The sequence below is a fragment of the Morus notabilis genome, unplaced genomic scaffold, assembly GCF_000414095.1.
Source record: "Morus notabilis unplaced genomic scaffold, ASM41409v2 Scaffold243, whole genome shotgun sequence".
Taxonomy (NCBI): domain Eukaryota; kingdom Viridiplantae; phylum Streptophyta; class Magnoliopsida; order Rosales; family Moraceae; genus Morus; species Morus notabilis.
The window spans coordinates 253,444-273,434 of NW_010359811.1; the positions used below are offsets into that span (position 1 = coordinate 253,444).

At 31.7% G+C, this 19,991-nt stretch overlaps 4 protein-coding genes across 5 annotated transcripts in view; 2 read left to right on the forward strand and 2 right to left on the reverse strand.

Moving 5' to 3' along the window:
- Positions 1-1,724: 1,724 nt before the first annotated feature.
- On the forward strand, positions 1,725-4,775 carry LOC21400515 (50S ribosomal protein L13, chloroplastic). Its single transcript, XM_010095158.2, has 4 exons — positions 1,725-2,115; positions 2,961-3,146; positions 3,584-3,754; positions 4,328-4,775. The coding sequence occupies exons 1-4, from the start codon at positions 1,834-1,836 to the stop codon at positions 4,442-4,444; spliced, it is 756 nt and encodes a 251-aa protein (XP_010093460.1). The 5' UTR covers positions 1,725-1,833; the 3' UTR covers positions 4,445-4,775.
- A 442-nt stretch (positions 4,776-5,217) lies between these two features.
- On the reverse strand, positions 5,218-9,201 carry LOC21400516 (protein trichome birefringence-like 42). Its single transcript, XM_010095159.2, has 5 exons — positions 8,888-9,201; positions 7,815-7,986; positions 6,962-7,140; positions 6,540-6,698; positions 5,218-5,533 (listed from the first exon to the last, which is right to left on the reverse strand). Exons 1-5 carry the CDS (start codon positions 9,199-9,201, stop codon positions 5,218-5,220), a joined length of 1,140 nt encoding a protein of 379 aa, XP_010093461.2.
- A 6,480-nt stretch (positions 9,202-15,681) lies between these two features.
- LOC21400517 (mitochondrial import inner membrane translocase subunit TIM14-3) lies at positions 15,682-17,959 on the forward strand. Its single transcript, XM_010095160.2, has 3 exons — positions 15,682-15,792; positions 16,189-16,361; positions 17,586-17,959. The coding sequence occupies exons 1-3, from the start codon at positions 15,790-15,792 to the stop codon at positions 17,740-17,742; spliced, it is 333 nt and encodes a 110-aa protein (XP_010093462.2). The 5' UTR covers positions 15,682-15,789; the 3' UTR covers positions 17,743-17,959.
- Positions 17,960-18,339: 380 nt separating this feature from the next.
- Positions 18,340-19,991, reverse strand: part of LOC21400518 — a 5,434-nt gene continuing 3,782 nt past the window's right edge. For both annotated transcript variants that reach the window (XM_024163687.1, XM_024163688.1), the window contains 2 exons: positions 19,501-19,755; positions 18,340-18,925 (listed from right to left, as the gene is read on the reverse strand). In XM_024163687.1, coding sequence (XP_024019455.1) covers positions 18,692-18,925; positions 19,501-19,755 — 489 coding nt within the window. In that variant the 3' untranslated portion in view covers positions 18,340-18,691. The remainder of the gene's footprint in view (positions 18,926-19,500; positions 19,756-19,991) is intronic.

Sequence of the window (19,991 nt, forward strand, 5' to 3'; positions counted from 1 at the left end):
TGAAGTAAAAGTACAACAACAGAGTTTTTAGAACAACTCCAATCATACTAGTCATTTCATATTTTTAACAAAAATAACAAATAATTTATTTATTTATTAATTTTTTTTACTTCTTTCCACTCAAATTATTAGTTAAATGGTTAGTTATTTTAGTGAATATCTTCCATACTAACTAAATATAGATAACATAGAGAAGTTAGCTATTTCATTTTTCACATTATTTTATTTTTCCAGCCATAATAAATGCAAAGATTCTTTTTTAAATTTAATAAAGTTATTTAAATTTTAAATTTAATAAAGATTAAAATAATCTATGTTTAGCTAAAATAGAAAGTATGATTAGAGTGATTCACTAAAAAATTACTAATTAAAATATTTTTTTAATCATTTTAGTTAAAAATTTAACTAAAATTTAAAGAACTCTTTAGAAATGCTCCTAATATAGCTTGGTGATCAGTATTATCTATTATCAATAAGCTTGATAATATTACCATTTTTAATGGAATCAGGAGTATCAATAATAATAATAATAATAATAATAATAATAATAATAATATTATTATTATTATTATTATTATTATTATTATTAGTAGTAGTAGTAATAATGTCTCAAATGAAAAAAATAAATACATTTCTGTAAGTGTAAAATTCTTGCTGCCCACACGCAATCACAACTAGTGTTTACGGGGTTGTTCTTTTGTAACGAAATTCAAAAAAAGTATGAACTCGAGTTACAATCTTATTTAAGTTTATGTTCGTTTGTAAAATTTGAGTTTGAACTCGAGTTTAAACTCGAGTTTGGGGCTAAACTCGAGTTCAAATTTTCCCTTCAACCCGAGTTCATAAACTCGAACTCAAGTTAATGAATAATATTTTTTCTATTCTTAAAAATGCCATAACTTTTTCGTTTTAATTCTGATTGAGATGATTTTTTTTTAGCATTCACAATGAAAAAATGAATAAAACCTCACTCATATACCCTATTAAAATTTTTCATCACCATTGAATTTTTATTAAAATATCATCTAAATACAAATTTAAGTTTTGATCCAACTCAAGTTATAATTCAAACTCAACTCAAGATCATCACTCAAGTTACTCTAACTCAAAAATGCAAAAGAACAACCTATGAACACACATTTATATGTACACGTTTTGCTTTTTTATTTTTTTAAATTAATACTTTGCAATTTAATTATTTTGTATTTGTTTTATGAAAAAAAAATGTTTTCGTAAAAAAATAAATAAACTTTTGACAATTTATGCAGGCACTCAATAAATTGTTGCAAATTTTCCAAAAAAAAAAACCCCTTATAAATATAAAATAAATAAAAGAGAAATGATTTTTAGCACAATTATCCTTTAAATTTATAGTGGTTTAGCAAATTATCCTATGAATTTTTAATTTTGATAATAAACGCTCTAAATTTATAAAATTATTACAATATGCCTATTTTGTTAAAATTATTTAAATTAATAATTAGATTTAAGGGATTAAAAATTGAGAAATTAAAAGATTTATGTTACATTTAAATTAAGATGTTAAATTTCTTTATTAAACGTGTTTTTTTAATACTAATTTAACATAATCATCGTTAAAAAAACTATATTAAAATAATTTTAGTTGAGAGAAAAAATTTATTAAAATTAAAAATTGACAGGACAAATTACTAAATCATATAAATTTAAGGGGTAAATGTGTAAAATAAAAAAGGATGGCGCTCTCTGCGTTCTTGCTTTAGGCCCTCCCTCTCTCGGCACCCATCTTATCCGCTTATTACCAGTTACCGCTCTCATCAATCAAACAACTCTCAACAAGAAGGGGAAAGAACAATGGCGCTTCTCTCAGCTTCTTCGTATTCATTCGTGGTATCCTCTTCGTCATTAACGTCTTCTTCTTCTTCTTCTTCAAGACCTTCAATCAACGCCTGCAAAACCCCATTTCTTGGTTTCTCGGTGGCTCTCTCCAAACGGCCTTGGGTCCCACCCACCACGCTTCGCTTTAATGGCTCCGAAAAACATGGAAAAAGGGGCTTAACGGTTCGCTGCGTGGACGCCCCTCATGTTCCCGTCGACCAGCGTTGGTTGTTCGAGCAATCCGAAGTCAATGGCCCTGTATGAATGTCCCCTCACTCAGTCTCTCTCTCTCTCTCTCTCTCTCTCTCTCTCTCTCTCTCTCTAGAATTTTCTTTCTGTTTGTTTGCTCGGAAAATGTGGGAACGGGAAAAAATTTTGGAAGATTTTTAGTATCATTTTGGAGTTTGGACCCAACAAGATAATAACACCTTAATTCCGCCAAATTCTTCATGATTTGTTGTTCTCGTTTGTGATTTTTCTAATTTTATATAGTGACTATTTTATTAATATATATACTATTAAGGAATAATCTAAGAGCTAATATGGAGTATAAACTCTAATAGATAGAGAGATTGAAAATGAGGAATTGGGAAAATTTTGAGAGGACTTGTTAGTCTCATTTTGTACCCAACAAGATAATATGGTCTTAACGAAGCCCTTATATTTCTGAATTTCATATTCTTTTTGGGCATTCATAGTAAAGGAATATGGTATAAAGATGGACACGTATAATTCCATTTAATTTTTCTTCACTATTTGTTGTTTTGGTTTTTGTGATTTTGCTAATGTTACATAAAGTGACATATTTTATTAACAAAGATACTATTAAGGAAGGATTTAAATATTTATCATGTTTTTTTGGACTTGCTTAAGGGGATTATGATCTGAGCGAGACTAAACACTAAAACAACTCTTTGTTTGCCTTTCTCAGTGGAATGAATGTTGCTTAGGTTGATAATGTGTGTGTGTGTGTGTTTTTATTTATTTATTTATTTATTAGAAAGATATGATTGTTCTTCATAATTCACTTAAAAGTGAGATTTTGTCGCTCTTCCCTGCTAACTTGCTTTAACTGTGGAATGTCTACTGTTTTGAATTTGTAGGACATTTGGAATAAGACATGGTATCCAAAAGCAGCGGATCACATTCCAACCCAGAAACCATGGTACATTGTTGATGCTACGGACAAAATTCTTGGGAGACTAGCATCCACAATTGCCATTCACATCCGCGGGAAAAATTTGGCGACATATACTCCTAGTGTGGACATGGGGGCATTTGTTATTGTGGTGAGTAGTTTACATAGTTAGGTACTTCATACATGCTATTTCTTCGTACTTATGGGGTTGTGTTTTGAATTATGATTATCCCTTCAAAGTGTATGAAATGGCCAATGTGCGAATTTCATGCTTGCATAGGGTCATATTTCGTGATTCCCATATACACGTCTCCTTGTTTTTTCTTCCACTGCTATAGTTTTTACTTTCTTTGTTGATTAACTACTATTCTTCTTATCAGCATATGTTCTACCACCAATTTTTTCATAACTAGAGTTTGATGCTGATTCCTCCTCAGAAGTAGATAACAACTGCCTTATTCTTCTCATTTCCTAACATATGTATAACATATGCACATTGATTAACATTTATATATATGTGCTAAAGTCTTCATCCTTATCGTATAATTGTTGTGAGGCCTAAAAGATTTTGCTGAACTTGAACAACAGGTCAATGCAGAAAAAGTAGCTGTATCTGGCAAGAAAAGAACCCAAAAGCTTTATAGGAGGCATTCGGGAAGACCAGGTGGTATGAAAGTTGAAACTTTCGACCAACTGCAGCAGAGAATCCCAGAAAGAATCATTGAGCATGCTGTTCGTGGCATGCTTCCTAAAGGGAGGGTGAGTTCATAATCAAGTCCATTTATTTTTGTTGTTATAGATTGCATGTCTATAATCTGACATGCAAGGCTTGTTCAAACACTGTCTTATCCTTTGAGACTAAGTTATACTTTCAGAAAATGAAACTAAATTAAGGTATCTTGGCACATATCCACACTGTCTCGGTGAGATGTTTGGCTCGGAATCAAGTGACTAAGCTAAAATATTCAAAAGTCCAATGATATGATACTCGATCTGTTTTAGGTGACGTAAGGGACGCTTTCCATAGTTTTACTTTGCCTGGCAGCCATTGTCAAATCTATGCAACTTTGTGAGTGTCGTCCTGCTGCAAGTAAAGAGATAGTCACACTTCATTATTTTTCTCCTTAAACTCATTGAGTGGAACGTAATCCTAATTAATCTTTTTAGTCACCTATGTATTAGCTTTACTTGCATCTCATTACCTTAGGGAAGATGATTCATGTTTGATCATTTTCATGCTGTGACATCCTAGCTAAAAGATCACCTTAGTGCCAAATAACTCTTCGTAATTACTTCCCTAGTGTATGGCTTAATGAGGTTTCTTCTGTGCAGCTTGGCAGAGCACTCTTCAACCACCTAAAGGTTTACAAGGGCCCAGATCATCCGCACACTGCCCAGAAGCCCGCTAACCTGCCCATAAGAGACAAGAGAATAGAGAGACAAAGATAGATACGAAGCAACAAGACTAGAACAAGAACCAGTGAGCCGTCTTCTTTCGACCCTTGGTTTTGGCACTTTCATGCTTTGGTTTCTATGAGATTCATACTTAAGCCTTTTGCTTATATTTTGTGTTTTTCTTGTAGTCTGTAGATGTTTTTCGTGTTATTATTAATCTAATCTTTTTCATCTGTGGGCTGGTCTTGAAATATGATAAGAAGCTTATTTTGTGGGTGTCAACTGCTTAATGTATTTGTATTCTGATATGCAACTATTGTCACAGCATTGTCGAATTTATTTACTCAGGAAACATGGAAAAAAAACCTGAGATTCTTATTGTTTTTACTTTTTAAGTATTGAGAGGCATAATGTTTTATGGATTGCATTCATTACTTGTTAGTCCAACGGAACATAGGATAAAGGAAAGAAAAGTGGACTGACATAGTTCCTGAAAGATATTGGATCCGGTCATAACATTGTCTCTGAAACTCTCGTAGCACTAAGATAAATAAACTCTAAAGATGTTTCAGCAATAAGGGGCTCCTGATTTTCTCTCAATTTTACCTGTACTTTCATAATCTCTGATTTTCACTATCATGAAATGGAAGAAAACAAGGCTATTGTTCCTCTTGTTTTCCTTGCAGATGTATATTGATCCTACCAAAACTATAAGCGTTTTGTCATTGGCAGTTGAACCAAAATAACTGTTTTTATTGCGCCCATTATGAACACTAACTTGTGTTTTCAATTTTCATCAATGGATTCTTACAAGTGACCTCACTGTGTCAAAGCAAAATATTACTGTTAAGCAAAACAGCATATAAGATTTCATTCCAAGTATCAGGAACACCGGGTAGGCACCAGTGGCTGCAGTCGACAAATGCGCGGTCCTTGGTGGCATAAATCGAAGGATGACCATCTTTTCTTAGCTGTGTTAGCAATGTAATGTCCAGCAAATAGGCTTGATCTCTCAGGGAACTTAATACACTCTTTACAATTTCTTCTCCTGGATGGCTAGTAGTGCCTGGATACTTTGATCCCATAACTGGTTGAGTTTGTCCATTACAATTCTTTGCCTTTGGATCATTCCATTCGGTGCCACTGAAAATCCAAAGAGAATTGTTAGATGAATAGTAAACATATAGGTATAGCTCAGTTGTACATAATTTTGTTGGTTTAAGAACAACTACTCACGTCAATCACAAAATAGCTTTATCCATAGGGAGTTTCCTTAGTAGGAAAAAAAAAATGACCTACTGATAGTTCTTTACTTTTCGGTCATTAGATTTGTATCAGAAATTGTCTTTTTTACATATTTTTTTAATATGATTTAAAAAAATACTTTTTTAATCTGTTCTGCTCTACATACTGGATAGAAGCTTGTTTTTGACTTGGCTAGTCCAAAACGAAGTGTATGTTTTGAAAAAGGTATGACTATTTTCATGGTTGGCTTGGAGGGAAAACCATCAAACCAAAAATATTAATCGGTTTAAAAGCTTTAAGATAAAACAAATCAAATTAAATCATATATAATTAATTTGCTTGAGCTCGTTTGGTTCATAGATTAAAACCATGAGAGTATAACTATTTTTGATTTACGTGTATTTTTTATGAGTAAAAATACTGTAGTAAATTATGAACTATGATTCGAATCAGAGAATGAATCCTCCAACTAAAGGGGATGTTCGTTTAGTCGGTTGAACTTTCATTCCGTCTAATTGTTGGCACGCAGAGAATTTGAATTTATTGTCCAAAATTAATTATTAATTTCTAACTAAATTAAAAATTTTACTTAAAGCATAAAAGTAAAAAGTACGTTGTTTTTAAAATGACATGCGTGGAATATTTTTCGTTGAAAAAAAAAATCTATAAACGAATTTGGGTTGGTTTAGTTTCTAAAGTGCTGATCAAACTAATAAAAATCGAGATTTTCAAACCGACCAAATCAAATCAACTAAAAATAAAAATCAATTTGTTTGGTTTAATTTGATTTGTTTCATTGAAAATGTCTATCGTTTTTCTCATTTGAGAAAAGGAAGATCGTCATCTAAGATTACCTTTCCAAGGTATGCAAAAGAGGTTAAACATATAATAAAACAGAACTTACTTTTGATGAACCGCAGAAACTCCTTGATAAAACACTATAGTTTTTGAAGGGTCAATGTTGGAATTGACCCATTTAGCCCAAGTTGTTAATGCTGTCCTAAAAGCCAACATCCGATCCATTTCTTTCACCACCTTGTTTCCCACTTGAAAGTAATCCCATCTATATATAAAAAATAATAATTATAAATAAAATAAAATAAAATAAAGAAAAAAATACTTTGTAGTTTTAAATCGTTAAATATGATATGAAATAATGAACAAATATAGGAAACAAATGTCCCTACTGTAGAGACGTTTGTTTCCTATATTCGTCCATGATTCTGAATCATAATTCATAGTTCTCTACGGTGTTTTCTCTCATAAAAAATACACGTAAAACGAAAATGATTATGAATACATAAACTAAACGTGAGTAATACTTACGTTTTAGAGCGTCCAGAATGAGTCCACCAATGGAAGGTGTTGAAAATCAACATGTCTACACCTATCCATTGTTTGGCACTGCTTATAGAATCCAACTTTAGAACTTTGCCCATATCTTTTTCATAAACCATGTCCACCAAAAATCCATTTTTCAGAAACATGACTGAGAGTCCATAATCCTATAAGAAAAGAAAAGAAATTAATGTTGTGTGTTACCAATAAAAATAGATGTGAGCATCTATGAAACTGCTTACTCTAGAAAAATCTACCACAAAATGGTTAAATTATAGAATGACCATAAATTCCTACGTGTTTACAAAATATTCAACATTGTTGGCTTTTGCAAATACAACGGAGCCATATACAGCCGAGAGTATACGGCCGTCTTACTTTTTTTTTTTCTTTTTAATTTTATATGTGAAATCTGATGAAATTTGTAGTTCGTTTCTCTTGAAATTTGAAAATTTTAGGTTTAGCCCACCTTATTGACATGTGAAATTTGATGCAATTTCTGGCTTCGCACTTATTTGCATTTTGAAATGTTGTGACCAAGCTATTTTTTTAACCAGTTTGTGTCACAATCAAGCTGGATATAAAGGTCTCGTTCATTTCACTAATTCGAGTTTTGCTACAGTAAAAAATTCTCAGAAACAGTCACATTTAACTTTTTTACTACCGTAAAAAACTCTCATATAAAGTCACATCTCAACTCGAATCAGCGAACTAAACATGCCAATTCTTTAAAGAATTCAACAAGTGGCGATACTCACAGAGTTTTTATTTGTTTAAAGCAATTTTTAAACAAGAATTCATATAAATAAATAAATAAATAAATAAATAAATAAAACTCTACCGGTAATGAAAATTCGGAAAGCAACTTTGTGGTGCTCAATGTATAATTAGAATGTGGGGTTGCCATGTAGAGCATGCATGTTAGTGACTGCCACATATTGTTACTTAAGGAGTCTCCAACGAACATAATCTTTTTTCCCCTATATCTCTCCAAGAAATCTCTACCATCAAACCTGTAAATAACATATTCACATTTCACATCATGGATCTTATAATTAGCAAAATAATGAAATTTAATTCCTGAAATAAAAGCAAATTCCATCCATATACATCATATATAGTTCTTGTCATGATACAAAATTGGAGGAAAAAAGCCTCTCATTTTTGTTGTGTTTTTTTGTAAGGAAAAGGGAATTCAAAATTGTGACCTCAATATTCTGAAGAATTTATTTTTAGCGGAAAATTTATTCCATTGAGACAACTATTCAAACTTTATATAACGTATTGACATTTGAAACCACCATGGATCTTATAATTAGCATAATGATGGAATTTAATTTCTGAAATAATGACAAATTCCATCTGTATACATTGTTTACGATTTTTATACTCCTTAAATGGTACAAAAATTGAAGGAAAGAATACCTCTTCTTTATTCAATATTCCAAATATTCTTTTTGGGGGAGATTTATTTCCATTGAAACAAGTATTGAAAATGTATATACCATTTTGACATTTGACACCACCATAGATCCTATAATTAATTAGCACAATAATGATATTTAATTCCAGAAATAATTACAAATTTCACGTTTTTCTTCTTCTTCTTCTTATTCTTCGACTTCTTCTTTTTTCCTGTTATTTTTTACTAGGGCAAAGGGGATTCAAAAGTCCAAATTGTGACTCCATATTTCAAGGAATATATTTTAAAGGAGAAAATTGATTCCATTGAAACAACTATTGAAAGTGAAGAAAAGGAAAAAAGAAAATCATCTAATAATAATAATAATAATAAAAAGACAGAAGAAGAAGAAGAAGAGGAGGAGCAGACAAACAAACAAAAACAAATAAATAAAGTGTACAATTTCGCAGCAAAAATAAAATAAAATAAAATAAAAATAAAGTGCAGCATACCTTGGAAGGTCACAACCATTGGGTTTCCATCTATATTGGAGGTAGTCCTTATCAGGCCTGCCATTGTTCAAGCAATTGAAACCGATGAATGGACAACTCTTTTCATTATAAAGAGGATATGAATCATCTTTAACCCAACTCCCTTGAGAAAAATCACATCTTCTATTCTGGTTTCTTTGCTTAAACCCAACTTTTTTTTCAAATACATCTCCAAGAGCATTTCCCTTCACTTCTTGAGCGGCTAATAAAGTTGCCACAAAACATAAAAGAGCAAAAATATCATGATTAACCAAGGAACCAAACCATCTATCCATTGACATAATGATTTCCTCAAACAAAGAATGAGAACGAGTACAAAAATTGTATATAAGAAAAGAGGAGTGGGAGGATTTTTTTTTTTTTTTTTGGAGTTTAGGGAATATCTTTACATGACTTTCTTTGTGCGTTTAAACTATGTGATATTTCTGCTTCTTTGGAAAGAGATTTGCATTTAATTTGGAAAGAGATTTGCATTTAATTGAAACATTGCTAATTGACATTGGAAAAGTCGTTTGGTTATCCGGGTATGGAAAGTAACGCAAGTATACTTATGGCTCATTTAGTTTGCTGATTCGAGTTTTTAATTCGAATTGAGATGTGACTTTATGCGAGAACTTTTTACTATAGTAAAAAATTAGATGGTAAAAAATTAGATGTGACTGTTTCTGAGAACTTTGTACTGTAATAAAATTCAAGTTCTAAATTCGAATTGGTGAAATAAACAATACCTTGTTTTATTTTCATTAAATAGAGAAAATTAAGTTCAGCAATCCGTGTGGATATTGTCTGATAGTCAGTAGAGTCTGCACATTTAATACAAGCGAGATTATATGATAATTCTACAAAGTCTTCACATTTAGGGCTCATTTAGTTCGTTAATTTGAGTTTTTAATTCGAGTTAAGATGTGACTTTATGTGAGAGCTTTTTACTCTAATAAAAAAGTATATGTGATTATTTCTGAGAGCTTTTTACTGTAACAAAACCCGAATTTTAAATTCAAATTGGTGAAATGAACGGGTCTTAATATATGCAAAATTATGAGTGGCAAAATTTAAACTCTAAGTTTTGTTGTGTAGTTATGTGTGAAATTATGAGATTATATGCTGATGATGCTAATCTTTGACGTTTTAAAGTAAAAGATTATATGATAATTTTTTAACCCTTTAACGCATTAATTGGAATTTTGATCGACTAATTTAAAGGAAATAAGAAAAAAGAAAATTTGATGAGAAAGCTGTAGAAAGGATCAAAGGTACTGTCAAGGAAGAAAGTCATGGACTGAACTGAACTTGCTTAATTGAGAGTTTTTAATAGAATTAAATCGTCAATTATTTTTGAATTATTAAACGGTTTAATCAATTTTTTAATTTAATTTTTTTTAGCGGTCTGATTTAATTTGGACTTCTAAAACCCCTCAATAATGCCAAAAGTATACATATATAATTTTTTTATTTTTATTTATTTTAGCTTTTATTGGTCCTAATAAAAGTTCTACTATTATAAAACACATTTTATCACATTTTCATTAGTTTGTATTAAAACTTTAAATGGTGAACTTTTAAACATATACTATTTGTTAGTCATATGGTAAGCTTAAATATTTTTTATTATTATTTTTATGAAGTAACGACTATAAATTTTGTGAATTATTGAAAATTTTTTAGTATTAAGTTCAAACAATCCAAACCAAGCCACTCAATCTGTTTATAAATAATTTCGTTTAATTTAATTTTTGTCATAAAAAGAAAAAAAAATTAAGCTGCTCAAACCATCTAAAAGAAAAATTATTTTTAGTTGATGGTTTCTATAAAAAAAAAAATTAAAAAAAAAAATTCTAAACCGAAAACACTCGCCCCGTTCACTTCGTTGATTCGAGTTTAGAATTCGAGTTGAGATGTGACTTTATGTGAGAGTTTTTTACTGTAGCAAAAAAGTTAGATGTGATTGTTTGTGAGAGCTTTTTACTGTAGAAAAACTTGAATTCTAAACTCGAATCAACGAAGTGAACGGAGCTACTTTCTATGAACTAGAAGTCTAGAACCGGACTAACCGGTCATCATTAGGAATGTCAAAAGGACCAGTGAGGGAAGAGAGACAACCCATCTTTCTCCCAAGTTTTGTTTACTTGGGTAAGTGTGAGAAAAAATAAAGGATTGTTATTATTATTTTTAAATTTTAAAAATTCTCACTTTATTCATTAAATTTTAAATTATTTTTACTTAACTCATTCTGTTATTATTTATATAAAAAAAAATAGAGAAAATGAGAGTAATAATGACCTTTTTATTTAAATTTCTTTTAAAAATAAACAAATAAAAATTATATAACCACACTTAAACCTCTCTTTTTTGTATGATTTTAACAAAAGTTCTTACAAAAGAACTTAAATATAATAGATTCAAAATTCAAGGTGTAAAGTCAAAATTAGCAAATTGCCCTTCAAACTTTTCATTTTGACAATCAAACCCCGCACTTCCCAATTCATTGATTTATTGCAAATATGGGTTTTTTTAAATAAGAGTTTCCCTTTAAAAAAAAAAAAAAAAAAAAAAAAAAAAAAAAAAACCTGCCGTGGCTTATAATAACGTACTCTATATTAATATTGGTGCTGAGGTGATGATTTTTACCAGCGTGTGTTGTGGCTGGGCAATACTTGTAGCTGCATTTGTTTGCTTTGAGGAAGGTGGTTTATTCGTGGCTGAATTTGTTTAACTTTTTGATATATACATTCTTGTTCATAATGATATTATTATAATGAAAATAATGCTTTTTATGTACATTCACTAATAGAATATGCACTTATTTATGATAATGAAGTACGACATCATAATATGCATACTGAATTTCCATTATTAAGTATAAAGAGTACGTCTTTATGTACATTTTTCATTATGGAATTTATGCCTTTTTTTTTGTGAATTTCATTATACTTTTGTTAATATAATGTTAATATATATGACAATGATTTATCATACGTAAATGGATTTGTTGTTTAAATATTTATTTTTGATGAAAACACCTCTAGTATTCACTTTTTTCAATTTACAAGTCCTCATAGTTAATTTTTAGAATAACTTTAGTACTATTAGGGTCGGCAATTTCAGACACGACACGAAAATAATATGAGATAAATGGATTTGGACCGCATGATTATTAATTGGGTTGTTAACGGGCTGACACAAATAACACGAAAATAAATAGGCTGAATTCATGCCAGCCCGTTTAACACGCTTAACCCGTTTAGTTATACGGGCCGTTATCGGGCCAACACGACCTGACCCGTTTATTAAGCCCACATATATATATATATATATATAGACAAAACACTATTTCTAACTTAGTCTTTGGAGGCTTCTCTTTCTCTCATTCTCTCACCCGCCGTTTCAGGTATTTCCCATTTCTTTAACAAATAAGATTGACAAGGTATTTTTCTATTCTCAATTTTTCTTTAGCAAAAGCGACGAGACGAAAGAAGTAATCTTGGTAAGATTGACAAGGTAGTTTTCTGTTCTCAATTTTTGTTACTCTGCTACTCTTGTTTTATGTTGCGCAAGGTTCTCAAGTTTTGTACTTGCCGATGTGGCAACTGCATTTTTTTTAGTGTGATAGAGTTTTATGAAGGGATAATATTGTTCATTGACATTTTTTTTAGTGTGATAGAGTTTTATGAAGGGATAATATTGTTCATTGATATTTCAACGCTTCCTTAGGTTCTTTCATTAATAAGCATATTGCTTCATAAGAAACTAAATTTTATCTGTTCACTTGAATTTATTGGTCTAAAGATATGAAAGGAAAAAGAGAAAAAAAAGAACTCTAGTCTTCCTATACAGTTAATCATTGATATGAACAGTAGTCATTGTGGATATTTCCCTATATTTATTTTATGTTTTATACACTTAAATATTCAAATGTTTGCTTTTGTTTTCAAACTTATTTAAATGTACTTGGTTATGTTTTCAAACTTTTTTGGATGTTTAGTAATTGGTATGTTTTGAAACATTACGTGTGTGTGTGTTTGATATTTGGATATTTTAATGTGTGTTGGCTATTATGCATGATTTTAACTATAAATGATATTAAGTAATCAATTAATATAGTTTTGAATACAATATAAAATTCTACTAATTTTGCTAGTTAGGTCATAAACGTGTTTTTTTCGTGTCGGCCTGTCACGGCACGTTTAATAATCGTGTTCGCATGTCGTGTCGTGTTAACCGTGTTATTAGCGTTTCATGTTCGTGTTTGGGTTTCTGACACGTTTATTATTCATGTCGTGTTCGTTATAATCGTGTTGTGCTGTAATCGTACCGGCCCGAACACGACACACAAACACAAATTGCCAACCCTAAGTACTATAATGTCAATTGATATACGATAATGAAATTTTAAATACCACGCATGATATGAGTTTTATTATAATGAGGACTATATATTCTTCTCGACGATAAAGATCTGCTTTTATATTTTTCTTATGAATGGCTGCCTCTATGCAAGGATGGTCTCATTGTCTCCCTGTTATTTTCATTGACCAAACAATTCTGAAGAATACATTTCTTGGTACAATGCGTCTCAACACTGGTTGGGAATAATCAGATTTTCCCATTGGCCTTTTTTTTTTTTTTTTTTTTTTTTTTTCGTTTCGGTGTTATAAAGACGGTCTCATTATTATAAAGAAATTGAGAACATAAGGCATTGTTCATTTCTCTAATTCGAATTTTCAGTTTTAGATTTATACAGTTAAAAATTCTCAAAAAATATCACATTTAACTTTTTTTGTTACAGATAAAATCTTAGAAAATATCGCATCTCAGCTCGAATTGAAAACTCAAATCTGCGAAGCGAACGACAGATAAGAAAAACTTATCTATTATAACAATAACGCATTACTAAAATGAAAGTGCATCTTAAATGAAAATAAACACAACTTACTAAAATCTGATAATAGATAGGATAATGGTAACAAAATGTCCGACATAAGATTAACACGGCCTGAATTTCAATCTCATGATGAAGACCAAAACATAATGACTTACATAAGATATGAGATTGAAATCACAATGACTATCCTTCAAAAAAAATCATAATGACTGATATACAATTAAAATTTGACTGAATTACAATATGATAATGAAGAACAAAATGAACAAAATCATTAAGAGCAATATGATAGTGAAGCAAAAAATATGAACCAAAGTTTAGTTTTATTTATGTGAACTATGTTTCAATCCATTAAAGAAAACAGAGAATCTGTACATATTTCAAAGAACGAAATCATTCACTATACCTATGACAATGAAGCAAAATCGGCACGTGAAAAAACATTGAAACCAATCTTTGACAATACTTGAGCAGCCATATATACCCCAGAATTTCTATTCACATTTCAAATAACGAATAATTGAAGGAAGTTCATATTTCAGATTTTGTTTTCGTGTCGCACAAATTTGATGTTTCTATCAGAGAAAAATGATAATGAAAACCCAATACATACATATATATATATATATATATAAAATTACAACCTCTTTTTAGGTAAAGAATCTTCTGGAAAAAGAAAAAAAAAAACTATAATTCATTGCTACTAAGAAACTGAAATATTGCAAATGTATAAGAATTCCTATTTCTTACAAAAACTGACAAAGGAAACCACATTCACTGATTCTTTTTGGATTGCGCCTCCTTTGTACGAGACAATTTCTTGGTTCTCGTTGGTGAGTTTTTCTTTCCCTTTTTGGGCTTTGTAGCCGTCGCCTTTTTTGCCTTTGCAGTTCTGGAGAGTTCCCAGTGGGAGATGCGGTTGAGAGCCGCGGCGTATGGAGGGGGGATGCTAGGGTTTTGGGACGAAAAGGGATCAAATTGCGTATTTGTGATTTCTGAAGAAAATGGCTGTAGGGAAGCCGGTTATGATTTTGACTTCATAAACTTTCCCTAAACTAAATAAGGAAACTTCATTAAATGTTTATTCTGATTTCACGTAGAGATTTTATTTTCACAACTATCATATTATAATGTACATTTGTATAATTGTATCCCATTTTCATTATTCAAAGATATTAGGCCATGTTTACTTATTCGTAATCAGAGTGGACAGGAATCGGAGTCAGAAATCGGAGTCAAAATAAACTGTTTACTTAAGTTCCAGGAATTAGAATCGGAATCAATCCCAATCCTATTCATGCATTTACTTGCACTCAAAATCAGAATAAACTGTTATAAATTTACTTACCTACCCTTTTAGTAGATTTTATGTGTTCATTTTTAATGTCTTTATAATACGGTAGGAGACAGTTTTGTAGATAAAAAAAAATAGTAGACATTTTTAGTTTATGTATAAAACCCTTTTAATTACACTATATAGCAAAATTTCATAATTTGAGTTGAAATTTACTAAATTTTTTAAAATATTATAAATATATTAAAAATGACATAATAATTTTAATAATGATATTATATTTTATATATAATGATATGGTCATTATTTTAATGACATGAAAATGATATAAAATTTTACTATCCTTACAATATTTCAAAATTTTTAATAAATTAAAATTTATAACTTTAATTTTCTCTGTAAAAGTACGGGTGAGTCTCCGATCCGTCACGCTTTATGCCGGACTGGACTTACATTTTTATTTTTAGAATCCAAACTAGTTTTACCTCTAGTAAAAGATAAGGATCCGGATCCGGATCCAATATCCACCAACGACCTTGGACCCGAAGCAAAGGAAAGACTTATTTATTTCTAGAAAGATCACAAAATCCTATAAATATTGAACACCGATACGTTGGGCGTCCGACGGTGCGTTATTGTTGTTCAATCAGCTTTTCGCCTTCTTCGAACCTTCAAAGCAGTAACAAAATGGTGAGCTTTCTTCTCTTCTCTCTGGTATTTTGGTTTATTTTGAGGTAAATAAACAACTGTTTACTGTTGAGCTTGCGATTATTTTTGGGATGAAAGAGAGGGGAAAAAACCCAAAGCTTCGAGCTTCGAGCTTTGAGGTTTATCAATCTCCTGTTTTGGGATTTTTGTTCTGTTTAATCTTTCTTATTCTTACAAGTTGTCAAAAATGTTCGATGCTTGCTTTTTGTGTTTTTGGGTCTTCTTGTTTTTCTCCTCTTTAGTCTTTGTTACTAATTTTCCCTTTTTCTGGATGCTTGTCTTTCGTTTTATGGGGCTCTTGATTTATATATGTATTCATTATTTATTTATTTCTGAATTTTGCCTTGTTGAAAAGCTTACATGTAAAATTTGTTTCAGACATCAGCAATAATGGCGGGATTTGCAGTAGCTGCGGCTGCATATGCGGGCAGATATGGAATTCTGGCTTGGCAGACCATCAAAGCAAGACCGCCCAAACTGCGCAGATTTTATGAAGGTGGGTTTGAATCTGTCATGACAAGAAGAGAAGCCGCTCAAATTCTTGGAGTCAGGTATAATTTTGCACCTAATCTCACACATATGTATAATGTATTCCATGTTGTGTCATGAAATTCACATCCGAAACAACATTTTGTGGCATAATGAAGTTGACTATAGATTTTCAATTTTCTACTGTGTATGGTATGTGCTCAATTCTGTTGCTGTCATTGGATTGTGAACCTCATCGATATTAGGATTGAGTGAATGTGAATTAACAGGATTTGCGTTCTAGATTTGGTCTCTTTCAATCGTTTCATTTATCTGAAGGCTGCATACCTGGTAATTTTGGCCTGATTTTGTTGAATTAAATTTTTCTTTTTTGCGCAAAAGGGGTTCTAGGAATGTATTCCATATTGTGTCGTGAAATTCACATCCAAAACAACATATTGTGTCATGGAGTTTAGTTTAGATTTTCAATTTCCTCCTGCATATGGTATGTTCTCAATTATGGCAATGTCACTCGGTTGCGAAGCACATCGATTTTAGGATTGAGTGAATGAACGGGATTACGGTTCTAGTTTGGGTCTCTTTCAGTCTGTTCATTTTTCAGACTGCTACATAGCTGGTAATTTTGACCTGAGCTTGTGGAATTAAATTTCCTTTTTGCTCAAAAGGGGTACTAGGAAAGTGGGTGGTGTGTTACCAAATAAAATGGCCTTAGGAAAATCGATCTGCAGGCGCAAGTAGAGTAATGCTAGGGGCACCGGTGGTGCCCAACGTCACATGCTAGTTGAAAGTGGGCTCAACAGCATGGAACGTTAACACATAGATGGGGTCCAGTTTCGATTAGTTTTGGTGTTTAGCATTGCGGTGCTGCCAAGAATTTTTCGAATCTAAAACCTCCTAGCAAGAGTGTTTGAGTGCCTAACCACCCTAAGATTATTCCTTGTCATCCTGTTGAATTGCTTGTAGAAGTTTGTTTGTGGTTGTGGCATATGGGAATTAGTTAGTTCATACGTACTGAACTAGAGTAGATTCACATTTTTTTTCTTTGCGAAACTTTTGTTCTGTTGTGTCCGTATTGTCTCCATCTTACACTTTTTGCATCTCCCTTTTTGTATTAGATCTAGTTTTATGGTGTATGAACTAATCTTTTGTTTTTGGTTTTTCCTCTTTCCTTTTTTTTTTTTTTTTTTTTTTTTTTTTTGGGGAGGGGGAAATAATTGATAGGTAGGGACTTTGATAGGTTTTTTCCTCTTTCTTTTTTTTTTTTTTTTTTTTTTTTTTGGTGACAGGGAAAGGACTCCGTCAGATAAGGTGAGGGAAGCACATAGGAGGGTTATGGTTGCAAACCATCCAGATGCAGGTGGTAGCCATTACCTTGCATCTAAAATCAATGAAGCTAAAGATTTATTGCTTGGAAAAACCAAGGGCGGTGGCTCTGCATTTTGATGTGTCATCGGTGATCTTTCTAATGATGATTCTTCAGAGGTTTGTGGAGGTTGTGCTCCGTTTCGGATGAATTGTATGACATTAGACTTCTAAATGGAAGAAGAATTTTGAGTTTTATTCAAATTATTCTTTGGCGCGGCCTATAATTTGTATACCATTGGGATAATGTCTAATCTTTTATGAATCAACTGAGCAAAAACAAACAATTCATGCTTTTGTGGCAGTTTTAGTTGTTTTTTTTTTTTTTTAGATCTCTGCGTGCGTTTCTTTTTTTTTTTTTTTTGTTTTGTTGTTTTGTTTTGTTTTTCTTGTTTTGGTATGTTTCTTCGTAATGATTTACGAGAACCATATCTGGTTGCAAAAATCTACATCATCCCACGGTCTCAATTCTATTTGTCATCCTAGTGACTGGAATCTTGTTTTGTGACCAATTTCAAAGAATTTCTATACTACAAACATGATAATAGTACTGAAAAGTTTCAAACTCATTCCCCTTGTACCCTAACAAGAAAGTTGTCAAGTTGCGTTTACCAAAAAAAAAAAAAAAAAAAAAAAATAACCTTTGATGCAATCTTTGATATACAGGATACCCTCTGAGAGAAAAACATCAACATCATTGTAGCGTTCATTTGATTGAAGTAATCATTTCAGTACAACATAGTTGAAGGTGAAATACTACAGGGTAATAATCAATATATAATGGGAGAAACAATTCTAGCTTCAAAGAGAACGAGAAATTGAATCAGCTGTCTCATTCATTTTCAATGGCTCTTGTCAGAAGCGCTCATCATTCAAAAAATTTTAAGCATCATATATAATTAATTAACTAAAACTCATATTTCAGGCTCCACCAAGAATCGGAGCTACCTGTGGGGGTATTTACATCCGAATGTGGGAATGAAATCCATGTCAATGCCTCTATGAGTTATTCTATAGGAGAAGTAGAAATTCATTGCTTCTCTACTTCATCTTCTTCCAAGGGATTTTGCTCGATTTCCACGTTATTGACAACCGGACCTTGAGGGGGTCCAAAGAGAGTGGAAAGTATCTGCTTATGGCATTCATCACAGAAAAAGAAGTATGACAAGTGTCCTTCGTTTGGGAGCTCATGCACAATGGTTTCCGGTAAAACTCGGACTATGTAGTCCGCCATTGATGGCGGAACCACATGGTCATCCATGCCCTGTACAGAAATTATAAGAACATTACAGAATGAATGGGAACATATAAGTGTAAAATCACAAATAACACTTTAACGAATGTCACTAGTGTTGAATCACTGTTATTTTTCAGATTTCAAAATGAAATCTGAGCGATACCAAGAGAATTTAAACAAAACCACTACAACAATTAGGGGAAGAAACAAGGGTTGATATTATCTTTTGAGGACTTTCAGAGAATCACCTAGCTACCTCTCTTCAATAGGCGTAACAATTTAATGAATTACTTGTGAGCGTTAAAGTTTCATTTTTTCAGAAGATCATTTAGTAGCTAACAGGCCCACCAAACAGGAAAAAGGATTGGAAAAAAATCAAACATTTACAGGAAGTTACTAATCCATAGTAGTTCCTGAAAAGTTCGATGAAATAATCTGAAGTGTGATTAGAAAAGTAAAACCTTTTCAGATAATCAGGAAAATGGATAAAAATTGGTACCAACAGCAAGGAAATTGCAAAATATATTAAAAATTACCGTATGAGAAAATAAAACAATATTGAATAAACAAATAACCAGGAAACAAGAAAGATATGCACAAACCTGCCACACGTGTATTGGGCCCAGAAATCCTGTTAGTTCACATTCTGCCTGATTGTACATAGACCTGATCCAAGGAAGAATTCCTCTTCCCTGACATCTTCTCTGCACCTGAAGTTCAGACAACCTAAAACCCCAATCTGAAACTTGCATTCTAGCTTCCTCTATAAATGGTTTAACATTTGCCTGGCGGATTGATTCCTCCATATTCCTATCCCATAGCTCTTCAAATTTTGGTTCTTCAATTAAAAGTTCATCCTGAAAATACCAAAGATTCATTTTAGTTATTCATTAGTTGTATCAGCTACGAATATCATCACCACTCAATAGTCAATTGTACAAGGACATCCCACGCATATATATCAGGTGTAACTTTTATTTTCCCATTAAATAAGAAATGAAGCATGCAAAGTACTGTAAGTTTCAATCGGTCATCGACATGACATGTCGTGTAGACCAATTACTACTCATGCAAAGGCAGAAAACGGCATTCC